The sequence below is a fragment of the Gallus gallus genome, chromosome 12, assembly GCF_016699485.2.
Source record: "Gallus gallus isolate bGalGal1 chromosome 12, bGalGal1.mat.broiler.GRCg7b, whole genome shotgun sequence".
Classification (NCBI taxonomy): Eukaryota; Metazoa; Chordata; class Aves; order Galliformes; family Phasianidae; genus Gallus; species Gallus gallus.
In genome coordinates this window covers 8,963,906-8,976,633 of record NC_052543.1, presented here as the reverse complement: position 1 = coordinate 8,976,633, position 12,728 = coordinate 8,963,906, and the positions used below count along the sequence as shown (strand labels likewise).

General features: G+C 43.8%; 1 protein-coding gene across 24 annotated transcripts in view; it reads right to left on the bottom strand.

Annotated features, from left to right (window-relative positions):
- SLMAP (sarcolemma associated protein) overlaps positions 1-12,728 on the bottom strand; it is a 77,289-nt gene that overhangs the window by 41,147 nt on the left and 23,414 nt on the right. For 23 of the 24 annotated variants that reach the window (XM_015293017.4, XM_015293021.4, XM_040646139.2 and 20 more), the window contains 3 exons: positions 6,018-6,165; positions 1,805-1,877; positions 459-495 (listed from right to left, as the gene is read on the bottom strand). In XM_015293017.4, the coding sequence (XP_015148503.2) occupies positions 459-495; positions 1,805-1,877; positions 6,018-6,165 (258 nt within the window). The remainder of the gene's footprint in view (positions 1-458; positions 496-1,804; positions 1,878-6,017; positions 6,166-12,728) is intronic. The other variant, XM_046899860.1, reaches the window with a different exon arrangement.

Here is a 12,728-nt window from a genome sequence, read left to right as displayed (position 1 = left end):
TCTGGAACATACCAGAGCACTTCCTAGCCTGCACTGTGCAACTAATCCCCCATGAGAGCAAGATAAAAGACAACAGACCTCATCCAAACACCAAACCATGAAACAGGATCTACTCTTGGGTCCCACAGCACAGACCAAGTATCAAATTATGCAATACCCGACATCTGTTAATCACAAACCGTATCTGGAAACTGAACCGTCTCAATAGCACTAGGTTTTCTGAAGCCATGTTTCAGATGCCATACTCCATCTAAGAAGCCAAACGACCTTAAATATACACTTTGGTACTGCTGTTCTTTCCCTACATAAATAACACTCACGATTTAAAACTAGCTCAAATCAGACCAGTAGGAAACACAGCTAAATGCAACTGGACTTCATGTTCACATCATCTTTTTAAAGAAGTAAGAAAATAGCACAGGGTAGAGAAGGCAAAAAACAACAGATTACTGAATTACCTTATCAACAGGACTTGGTAATGGAGCATGGATAACACTTGAAAACAAACAAAAAAAAGAAAGAGTAAGCACAAAGTACTTATACTACAGAATATCAGTGCACAAATTACTGTGCACTCCATCAAGATGCTTTGTAATGAAGTTTATTCTTGTGATAAAACTGAAGAATTTACAATGCAATCATGTAAAAATGGTTAATACTGTGCTAGGGGACATTTTTGAATTTATACAACTATTTTCAAGCTATAAATCCAAGACATGTTCTAAAAATACATTTTACCAACTTTTACTTTGAGTAGTTCAATTAGGATGTGTAACTTCCATGTTTGATATGCAACCATTTTAGTAAGGCTTCTACCAACCTACGTGCACAGAACAACACTTCCAGGAAGGCATCTGATCTGGTACTCTTGTTCACAAATTCATGTGCAGTAACATAGTTTGGCAACTTCCACAGCTTTGTACACCTGCATACTTCTACCTGGAATCAAAACTCCATACTACACATTTCTAGCATTTCTTATTACTGCGTGCAATTACACTGAAGAGTTCCCATACTGTTCTGTTTTGACCTAGCTTTCCACGAAGCAAAATACTGATGTTGTAAGAATATTTAAGTAATGAGAAACACAGAATTGCTGAGGATGAAAGCTGATTAAAATTATGTCGGTTGGAATTGTCAGTTAGTTACTGCAAAAACAAACAAACAACTACTTTTTGTTTCTATTACTCTTTGAAGCTTCCTCCAATACCAGCATGTGCACAGAGAAGTCTCTTGGTACTCATCTGAGTTTCCAAATATTCTTTTATCCAGCCTTATTCATTTTCCCCAATGTCAGGCAGAGCTTACTTTCACAGCAGCACTGAACAACTATACCATGAGGAAACACTGCATTGCTTATCTGAAGAATATAAACAGTGTTATGTGTACACACGTACAGAAACAGATATCAGCTTCACTTTAGGAGAGCCTATGTGCATTTAAAGGAACAGAAACAACAATGCCAAATTATAAAAGAGGGAAGGAGAATGGCTCATTTGCTTCCTTTGCTCCTATATTTTTGTTTTTAATATTCATTTTAGTATCCTGACAAACACAGCAAAACAGACAATCCAACTCAGTAAGAACTTTTTTATGCTTTCAGAGCTGCCTCAATTTCTCAAAGTGACAATCAAAGGAGATTTGTTTTTCACAATGCCTGCAAAAGAACCATGTTCTCAGTTATTTTATTTACTTGAACACATAAAAAGAGACTGTTTTTATGCCAATTTAAATGTAATATCCATCAAATCCTCACTACACAGAAGTTTAATTTTGCCATATGCAAACAGACGCTTATTCTTACTCAGATCGCAATCGAGCTTCCATTCCATCTGGAAGAAACAGTTTGATTGTGGAGACTATACATCCATGAGTAACTGAAAAGAAACAAACATCACATCATCATGATTTGTCACTATTTAATTATAAGTCCCACGGTTAAAAACATGGTAACTGTCTTAAACTTTAAGGCAGGTGAACAAGAAAAGGCAGGCAAGCCTTCAAGCACTGGTGGTTTGGTCTGTCTGCTCAGACCTCCCTGGAGAATGGAAACTGTACCATGAGAAACTCAAAGAGGTCATGCTGGGTGCAGTACTTGCTCCTGGCCTACCAAGCGGTTCCAACCCCAACGACTCCAAATGCAGCAAGGCCAGCAAGACTTCTTCACTGCAGTGAGTTAAAGCGGTACGTTTGGTTCATAAAACGAGGGGGAAAATAACATCTTACCTTGTCAATGGGAATGCGGAAATATCAACAAAATAATGAGCTAGCTTTTTGACACAATTCTTGTGAACATATCCAGAGACTTCAAAAGGTAACACATCCAATTTGTGCCACCAAACACTTCAACGCTGGGAACTTGCCAAGTCATCGCTATTCACAAACACAGCCATCAAAAGGGAGAGCAGAGGAAGAGCACGTGAACAACACAGAAGCGCATCCTCTTCAGCACTGCCAACAGCAGCAGCACTCAGAACCATCCCTCTATTGGAGGGCATCTGTAGCGTTACCTAAAGCACGCTGCCCCCACATGTGGCCGCTCCTCTCAGAGAGACAGAGCGTGATTCCCTGGAACTGAATGCAGGATTCTCTGAACTGACAAAAGATCCTAGAAGAATAAGGGGAGGAAACACAGTGTCTGATCTTCAAGTACTCAGGATTCTTCAAATGTTCTTTAAACGTCAGGATTGACCCCTCTTCACAATGTTTCATCAAAATTGCACTGATACCATTTCCAAGAAGACCTCGAACAAATTACAGCTGGGTTTTGCTGCTCTTCTTCCTCCTGTGCAGAGCTATGAGTTGTGAAGTGCATCTTCTTGGTAACGCAGCTAGAAAGATGGAAGGAAGTTGCTCCCAAAGCACCGCAGCAAGCAGGATACAGCACACGGCCCTCGATCGCTACACCTAAAGAACCTACCAACACTTGAGGACTTGCTCTACTTTCGTAGTTATTAATATCAGTAAAATAGTTAATCTGGCTTAGTATAAAAAGGAGAATGGGTGTTTTAGGACAACGGCAGTACTCCAGGGGAAAGAGAGGTCTTGGAGCAAGCTGCCACAAATAGAATCTAAAAATACAGGAGGGATGATCCAACTAAACAGAGCTCTCCCTTGCATTCAGTAAAAGCTAAATACAACAGTGAAGCATCTGATTTGCTCCAGGACTGCAGTAAATTGCCCTGGCACAACATGAAATGTACCAGGAAAGATCAGACCCATCTCCAATTGGATAAATCCATGGGGTCTTCTTTCTTTTTTGGCTCTGAGGTGCCCAAATAAAGGGTCTATGCAATTCACAGACCTGTTCTTGACAACACAACAAAAACCAGCAGCAATGTTAACTGTGGCGTGCAACACTCAAACTGCTTCCACAGCGAAGGATCCTTCCCTTTAAAGTATAGACAGGAAACACCGATTTCATGAAGAAAGCAGGAGGGTACCAAAATCCAAAGCTAAGAGACAGCCTTAGCACTGTGCCACGGACCGGGCAGCTCTGCCACGAGATAACAGCAGTGTGAAGTTTTTCCCTTTAATACACGTCAAATAAAAGCAATGAAAGCTGCAGAAGCTTTTTTCATATAGTAAAAACTAAACAAACAAACAAAAAAAGAGAGAAGAAGAGATAAAAGGGATTTGATAGATGCTACAAATGATACTCGTAAGAAGGTACTGAAGCATTCTGGTCAGTTTATAGAATAAAATTACAATCACATACTATCCTTCAGCTATCAAAGTCATGACAAACAGAAGAAAAATCAAAGCCTAAAGGAACGGTACAGCGACATACACGACGCTGGGACAGCGCTGTGGCGGCAGGAATCACTGCACCTCGTGTCTCTATCGGTAATCCCTCGAGGAGAGGCACAGCGCTGAGGCCGCACACCCGCGCTCGCTCCCACGCGCCCCGCACTCACCTCGGGCACAGCGGCTCGCGCCGTGCCGGGCCCGCGAGAGGCAGAGCGGGAAGAGAGCGGCGGGAGCCGGGCCGGCTGTGCACGGCAGGGGGCGATCCGCGCCCGAGGAGCCGAGCCGGGACGCCGGGAAACGGGGCTGCGATTGCGCCAGCACGCCGCGAGCGAGCAGAGCGGCATCGGACCGACGGCAGGGCAGCACGGGGGGCGGGAATCGAGAGTTTGTGGGCTTTTTCTCTCAAAAGTTTTGCTTCGCAGAGAGACGGCCGTCCTTCCGCGGCACAGCTGTGTGCGCCCGAGCAGCACGCGCTGCCGGGCCGTGCGAGCCACGCGTCCGCCGCCACGGGACGAAGGGCGCGGCGCGCTGCGAGCGGCTCACGGGGCGCCGGCTGCCCGCGCTCGGTGCCCGCTGCTGCCCGCCACGCGGGCTGCCACACAGCGCGCTGTTCCCGGCGCCCGGGGGACACCGAGGCGGTGCCGAGGACACAGAAGCAGATCTGGAGGGGTGATGGGCGGGCGGCTCCGCACCCCGGAGGGGGAACAGAGCGGGCCGGTCCCGGAGCAGCAGCGACAAAAAAGGAAGCGGCAGTGCTGCGAGCCTCCCCGGGCCTGGCAGCGGCTTCAGCTCCACAGCGCAACTTGGAAGAACCGCCGCTTATGTAAGACGTCCCGAACCGCCCCACGGTGAGCGTGCCGCGCTCCTCACGACCCAATCAAGATCGAATTTGCAAGGAAATGAGTTCCCAAAAGGCAGCCCGAACAATGACACGGAAATAAACATATACCAGCGAGGTGTACACAAATGGGAATTTACATAGGCAGTTCGTGCTGCCTGTCCGTAACGGCATATGGCAAAGTGCTGAGACGCCTTCTGCAGGGGAGGCATTATACAAATACCGGTATGCAAAATGGCCTCAAAGGGAACCACTAATTTAAACCCGGCTTTCATGTCGCTGCTTTACTACGAGATTGAGTTAACAGTAACATCTAAGATTACTGAAACGAACCAGGGGAGAAAAAATGTGTTTGTCTGCATTCCAGCCGCATTCATGTGTAACCGCTGTAACTGTGATGCAGCTGTTTTCGTGCCCCTGCATGATGATACAGTTTTCATTCATTGCTTGGGAAGGCACACAGAGGAGAACACAGACCTCGCACGCTCTCCCTCATCAGCTGGCTCAGCACATCGGGAGCGATGCCGAGTGCAGCTCCTATATTCAAAGCTGGGAACAGCAAAGGCAGGCAGAAGCAGGGCGCTCATGCACTAATGCTCGGGCACAGGGCTGTGTCATAATAACACAGAGCCACCGGGAAGAACTGCTACCGTCATTCCAATGAGCGTTCCACGGACTTTCACGTACGTTAATTGCAAATAAGCACCAATAAAAACAAATGGACTCCATTTTTTCCTTCTAAAAAAATCTTTAAAATTGCTTCAGGTCTAAATAAACAAATTTGGCCCCTTTGGTGAGGACAGCCCCACTCGAAATAAATAGTCCCAGGTTTATTAGAGATGTAAAGTATCTCCTGGATCTGTTCCACATATACTGCTATCATTCACTAATATTTGCACTCACGTTACATGAAGTAACGTTTTCACTCACTCCCAAACAATACCAACTGAACATCCAGGAATCCAAAACAAACAAAACCCCCCAACACTGCGCACACACCCCCTGTTCACATCCCCTGTACACACACACACACACACTCACACCGCACTTCTAAACCTGCTGTAAGCCAACTGAAATGAGGCAGCATCCAAACATGGTCCCATCCCAGCTCTGCATTTCCATCGCCTATGCAAATGCACATAAGCACCCACACAGCTGCAGAAGAAGGTGGCCCGAGGAAGCGAGCCAACTGAAAGACCTGGCTGAGTGGGAGGAGGGACAGATTCAGTGTTTTCAGCGAATCCATTTCTTGATGCAGTGTACCACGCAGTCACAAGACCCACTGCCAGCACAACAGAGGGGAGAGAAGCAATAAGGAAAACGTTTTCTTTTCTTACAATGGGAATACCATTTAAAGATTACACTGCAGTAAGATACTGTAAATAAGTATAGTGGAAAAACAAAAGCAGAAAGTGATCCATACCCTTACCTTTCCGTGTGTTCTCCGTCACATCTACACCAAACTGGATGATGTCACCTGACATTATCTCACATGGTGGGCTCTCCTCAGACCCTCTACTCAGTCTCTGGCTATTAATAAAGGTACCATTACTACTTTTAGTGTCTTGAAGATAGAACTGTAAAAACAAACAAAAAGAACATTGCGTTACCTGGAGAAATAAAACAAGTATGATGAAACTGAAGTACCAGTAAAACTGAATTTGCTTTAAAATATAGCTTGATGCCCAGTGTCAAAGAGAACTACTGCATTAAACTCAAGATATTCTCCTCAGGATGTAACACCTTCATGTAACCAACAAACATTCTTATGTTTTAGTTGTTTGACACTACTGCCTAAGATCACCTTAGCAATACTTTTTTGCCACACGTACATAAGAATTTGTTCATCAATATGAGGATTTCAACTGTATGAGGTGAACGTGCCCGTGTTGTGCGATACAAATGTGCCAAAGGGAAAGCAAGGACTGAGAGTGAAAAGAATGATTTGGAAAATGACAGAATTCGGGAACTATAACACCTTACTGAAACTAAGGAAAACAAAATTAGGGTGCTTTTACTTCTCAGGGAAACTAGTCCACACCATTATGTTAATCCTCAGATTGATTCATCATCAGGTACCTTTGTAAATATCCATTTGTAGAGTTAATTAAATTTTAATAGCAACTCACTGAATCTTAAGTGGCTTATGACACAAGGGGAACTGCCCCATCCAGGAGAGGCCACCTGGCAAGTGAGTCACTGGCTGAGACCTGATCAGCAGGCAGCAGGAGAGAGGGACTGCCATGTTGTTAGGCAGCCAGATGCAGCTCTGCTGAAGTGGGCCATGGGCAGTACTTCAAGGCAACAGTGGTTATTAAAGGATCCTTATGAGACATCAGAAGTCCCTGACTTCCTGCACTTGTAAGGAAACTCATCAAGCGGAAGGTGGGAGGCCAAGTGCTGCCTCCAGAAATGAGCATACTCCCATGTCTTACCTATAAAAGCAACTCAAGATTTTTTTGTTTGAGGATTCAGTACAGATAAAACAACATGCTTTTGTCTCTATTATCACACTCCTCAAAAAAAAAAAAAGTGATATCTATACTAAAAACATTGAAGGAAAACTTGGGTTCAAAACTGAAGAGCCCAGCACTAGTACTTTTCAAACCTCATCTTGGAACATGACTCCAAGCACATGACACATATCTCACATGCTTATCTTGAGCACCTGACAGCTTCAGTGCAATTGGGTCCACAGGACGGGACTCAATACAGCAGTCGAAGCGAATGCCAAAACAGGCAAACTCAGCTAGATGGAGGTAATGACAGAAGGAAAAGCAGCACATGAAAGACTTCCAGTCAAGAGATACGCCTTTGATCTTAAATTAGAAAAAAAATAATTAGTCATATGTCCATCAGGATGAATTATGGGCAGATCAAGAAATATTGGCTGTTTTCACTGCATTAATCAGACCCATCCCCTCTAAGCAGTACTCTGTGTTATAAAATATTATATATTAGTATAAATAATAGTTATATGGCTTTTGTGACAGTTACAGGTTTAAAGTCAATCAAATTAATTAGCTCATTAATTTACTGGTCTGAAAGTATTCCACCCTCATAGTTCAGTGCAGAGAATTATTTTTACTTCCTGTTTGCTTTCAATTAGCACTGTGCTCCTTTTGAAAATCCTTCTGTTATGAAGAAGTGAGTCACAGGCAAGGAGAAACAAACATGTTTATGCTTACTTACCCCACCCTTTTCTTTCCTATACATAATACCTGCCTCTTAGTCCTCTACATTTTGGATTTGTGGATGCCAGTACATTTCTGCAGCATCCACAGACGGCGCATTGAGAAGATAGCACAGAGAAACACAGGAGAGTTACCACGGGAAAGGAAATGCAACACACCATCAGCAATGCTGAACGCACAGATTCCACGTGGAACAACAGAAGTGTAAATAAACAGCTATAATAAATACACATTCCATTTTGTATTATCACGTGGATGTCCATGTAAAGGCATGCTACTGAGTTTCATCATGTACACTTTAGAAAAGTGATGCTGTTAAAATGTCTTGAAATCTTTATAAAAAAGATTAAAACACTACTCCCTGCATCCAGCAAAGAAATAACAGCACCAGCAACGTGTTAATGAGCTGGTATCTAAGCAGAAACGCACTGACTTCAGCACTTCGGAAGGTTTCAGCATCTCATCCTTAATGCAGCAGTTGGCAAGCAACCCACAGCTCTGGTCCCTTCCATGCAGCAAATTTACATGTTATTGCCATCCTACTTTCATTGCTGCCTTCAGCTTTCCCAAAGATCAATCCCTAAAAAAAAAAAAGTTCCTTATAGGTCCTTTATGGGACCCTGAGACAGACACCTCTGTACATTAACTACTATTTATGGCAATACACTGGTATTTAATGCAGCATTATGTACTCCATGCACTAGGTGGGCTCTCCAGTTCGCACAGTGCCTGTTTCCAGCAGCTGTGTAACGCAGTGCCTTCCATGAAGGCATTCCTGCTTACAGTGCATAGTGCCCAACTCCAGCAGCAGTGCCGGCTTCGGCACAACCAAAGGCATTTCTCTGCCCCATGCTCAGGGCAGTCACACCACCACCTCCGCGGCTCTACTGGCTCTGCACTGTTAGCCCCAGCAAACCAGTTTGGAGAGCTGACGCAAACTCTGCTTAACCTGGTAGTGCCAGAACAAAGGGCAGTATGTGCTGCCCTAATTACACCTGGTTTCTTAATTCACATCTCCCTCCAGATCAAACTAAAAACTCAGCCCTCTTATGCCTTATATGAGGGCTGAGTGCAGTCGGGAGAGGTGAGGTCAGAACCTTTAAAGACTGTTAAAGAATTACTGCATCTTTAATTCAGACAATGATACTTAATGGCTCAAATGGTTCTTTCCCCTCCGTCTGAGGCAATGTACTATTAATTAAGAAACTTACTTTCTGGTATCATAATGCCTTCTCAGACAGAAAAATAAATTCTAGTCCACGTTATAATTCGGTCATGTATGTTTTCATGGTTGTTTGTATCCTCTCTCATTTATACCTCATTAATAAACTCACTTAATTGTCCTTACCACACTGCTTCCGCGAAATTTAAGATGTTATTTTGAAGTCAAGCTTCCCCAGGACAACCCATGTTAGTTAGAAGCCTCCTGAAGGGACTTCCAAAGTATTAGATTTTTGTTTGCACAGTGCTTTACGAGGTATTATGTAGTACTGATCATACTTCAGGATCTTGCTGAGCTTTGCAAACTGAACGAAATTACCTCCTCTGCTTTGACCTATGTGACAGAAAAACCTTCCACCATTTAAGTTGCACCGCTTTTCAGGTCAATGACTCAGAGTACCAACAACTTGCAAATCACAGTCTACATTTTACTTTGGTGCAGTCAGAGATATGAAATGTATGCACAGACAACGTGTGGATTCTTGGTGATATCAGGGGGTTAGAAAACCGCTCTGCTCAGAGTGTAGGTTTACATATGAAATGTAGGAGAATTTTCAAAGAAATAAAACCAAACCAAACAAACAACCATTCTGCTTAATAGCTACTACGTAACTTACACTCTATTTCCAAGAGGGAGGCATAAGATAACTCCTCACTTGGCCAGGCAAGAGAGAAAGTGAGATGTCAGTTTCTGACTTTTTGTTTTGTTTTTCCCAGCCGTATGCAGTGCTGGTGGAGCATGAGACATCTCAGGTGGAACTCGAAACACAAACGGTGGGCTCAGAGACACATAGGAAATCTTGATAAGAAAGAAGCACTCTCTTTCAGTAGCTTCGATTTAATTACTTCGATTTAATTACAGTACAAGGGTAGAACCAACAACTGATGCATTTTGTCGTAGCCTCTTCCCACAAAACTTGCAAGCACTCCCTGCTTAGCTTCATTTTGACCGCATACAGCATTTCTTTCACGCACCGCATTACATCCCTAAGGATCAATCTAGAAATTTAACGTGAAGCTCTAGAATTAGATAATTCAAATAAATAATGAACGAACTCTTAATTAACTCACTAGTTGAACATTTTAGCTTTCTCAGAGCAAGATTAAAATCTCCAAAACCAGCCCTGTGTGGTAATCGATCGCACAATCAGAAGCCCAAGGCAAGACTTTCCTGCTGCACAGCTGTTGGTTACAGGGCACAAGGTAAAGACGGAGAATAAAGCCTTCACATATTGGACAAAAAAGAAATCAATGATTAAAAAGTATTCTATAAATGAGCTGTTAATCATTCAAATAGTGGACTTTTTTCCCCCAAAATTCTTACAATAACCACTCCAAGTACAATGCAGCGTACAAAAACGCCCTCAAGCCTCCCCCAGGATGGAAATGCACAGTGCTGCAGTAGGCAGCAAGTAAGAAATGGTGATCCTGATTCACAGAACATTTGCAATCACTGCATAAAGCCTCCCTTTTCCATACATTACTGCTACTCCATCAACTTGAAACATCTGTTCAGGACAATTATGCTGAAAATCATAGAGAATTACTGAAGAACTGAGGGAATTCATCTACACAGATGTGAGATTCATTCCATGAATGGAGCGAAATCCACTTCTATAAATGCAGACACAGACTGCAGCATATGCTTGTATGCCACCCTTGTTCCACTGCTACACTGTCAAGCAAGAGGCACCAAAATGCAGGCCATTGTCTCCCTTACAGAAGTCAACCACCAATATACTCAATACATTTCCACTGCCTAGGCTGTTACAGATATACAAAGAGTATCCCAGTTTCAGGACCTCCTGCATTACAGTTCATTTCCTCATCTCTTACCTCCTTTGTGAAAAAAGTACATACAACCACCATGTGCTTCAGAGCCCTGTTTTACAGTCTCGAGGCATCAGTTTAGTCCAGGAAGATTTAAATATGTCAAATTCTGATGCTGAGGAGGTGACAAGTTCATCTTTTTGCTACGCTGAGAATGAGAAAGGGGCAGCAATGGAGTCAGCTACAAGAGTAAAGCCACTCAATTCTGCACTGAAAGACAACAGGTTCTTCCCTGGGCTCACACTAGAGATGAGACGATCAGTCATTGAACAGTTAATGCTGGTAGTACAAACGTGTTGGACTAAAGCCAGTACTCACATGTAGCAAATAAATGGGGATCTGAAAATTGCAATACTTCAACACAAAATTATCGAGACAACTGTGTGGACCTGTCTCATACTAAGTGTTCTACTAAGAGGTGAATTATATTGCTTTTGCACAATCTCAATTACAAACAAGGATCTTAGAACAAGACAGAATGGGGTCAAACCAATATGGCCAACATTTATCACACTGCAGCCAAAAGGTTTCTTCTCCCATACAGTTAGTCCTGTCAAATATTAACACTGAGTATTTTTTGAACGTGGGAGCAGCAGTTCTGCTAGCAGAGCACGCTGTGCTAGCCACAACAAATTCCAGGTTGATCCTTTGGCTGTAAGATAGATGATAGAAGTTCAAATGCTAAATTATCTCCAGATTCAAATGATTGAGTTCCTCATTCTGGTCTGCTTAGACACATCCTAAATTCCTTTCTACTCACTCGACTAACTCCACCCACATATCAAGGAAGTAAAAGTATTTTTCTCCATAAGCCAGCATAATTCACAGGGTGGGGTACATCAAGCAAAACTGCTTTTCTGTTCAGTTTTGTATTAGTTAAACACGTGGATCTAATAGCTCTTTGCTCACTGAACAACTTGGAAACACAACCAGCGCTTTAATTTGTGAGATCTCAGCAGACCAGTTCTGAAATGATTCTAGCTACCCATGGCAGGCACATGCTGTGAAATTCAGGGTGGCAGCTGAGGAGAGGGAGCACAGCCTTCCAGCAGAGCCTGGGCAGGAGGGAGCAGGGAACGTGCCCTTCTGCTGACCGACAGCTCCGTCCTGTTCCCACCTTGAAGGTTTGTTGACTGTACTGCCAGGACAACCCTGCTGGCCGCTCATACCTGTTGTCAAGCAAAATAAACTGTAGCAGTAAAAGCAGCTTCGTGCCAGCATAACTGAGTCTGGTTATAAACAGACAACCTTTTCTGGATGTAGCTGAAGTGCTCTGAAGTACGAATCGCTTTGCTGCTTGCCATGCCCCGATAGCTTGAGAGCTCTCAAATTCACTGCAGGCCTTGTGTTCAGCTCAGCTTTTGTTTGCGCGATCTCAGCCGGCTTTGCCTGAAATGGGCACAGGGCTGTCTGGGGCTGGGAGGCCAGGGAGGAGGAAGCACAGCTGGGACAGGGCAGCACCGAGCAGCAGGACCCCAACAGCTCCAGCTGTGCTCAACACTCAGCCACCAGTGATTCTCACGTTCTCCTCTGTTTCAGAAGGTCACCTTTCTCAACAAAACAGAGCAAACACTTCCAGGCACACTGTACCCATGACTGATTTGGTACGGACCTTTCTTCTGATGCACCATGTCACAGCACCTACTTTAGCAACCGAGTTCTCTACACTTAACAGAATTTTCAATAACAATACACTGCAAGTTTTCACGCATGCACACACAAAGAGCAAACAAAACCAACCACATCACTGTGTTTGCAGAGGAAACACCACCTCCATGTCAGGCCCATCATGCAGCACAACTGACTTTCTAAACCAGTATTAAACCCCCATGTTTGCCAGCAGCTGTAACGACCTGGAGAAGGAAAGCTTGGGAGCCAAGGTGACCGCAGTCAAT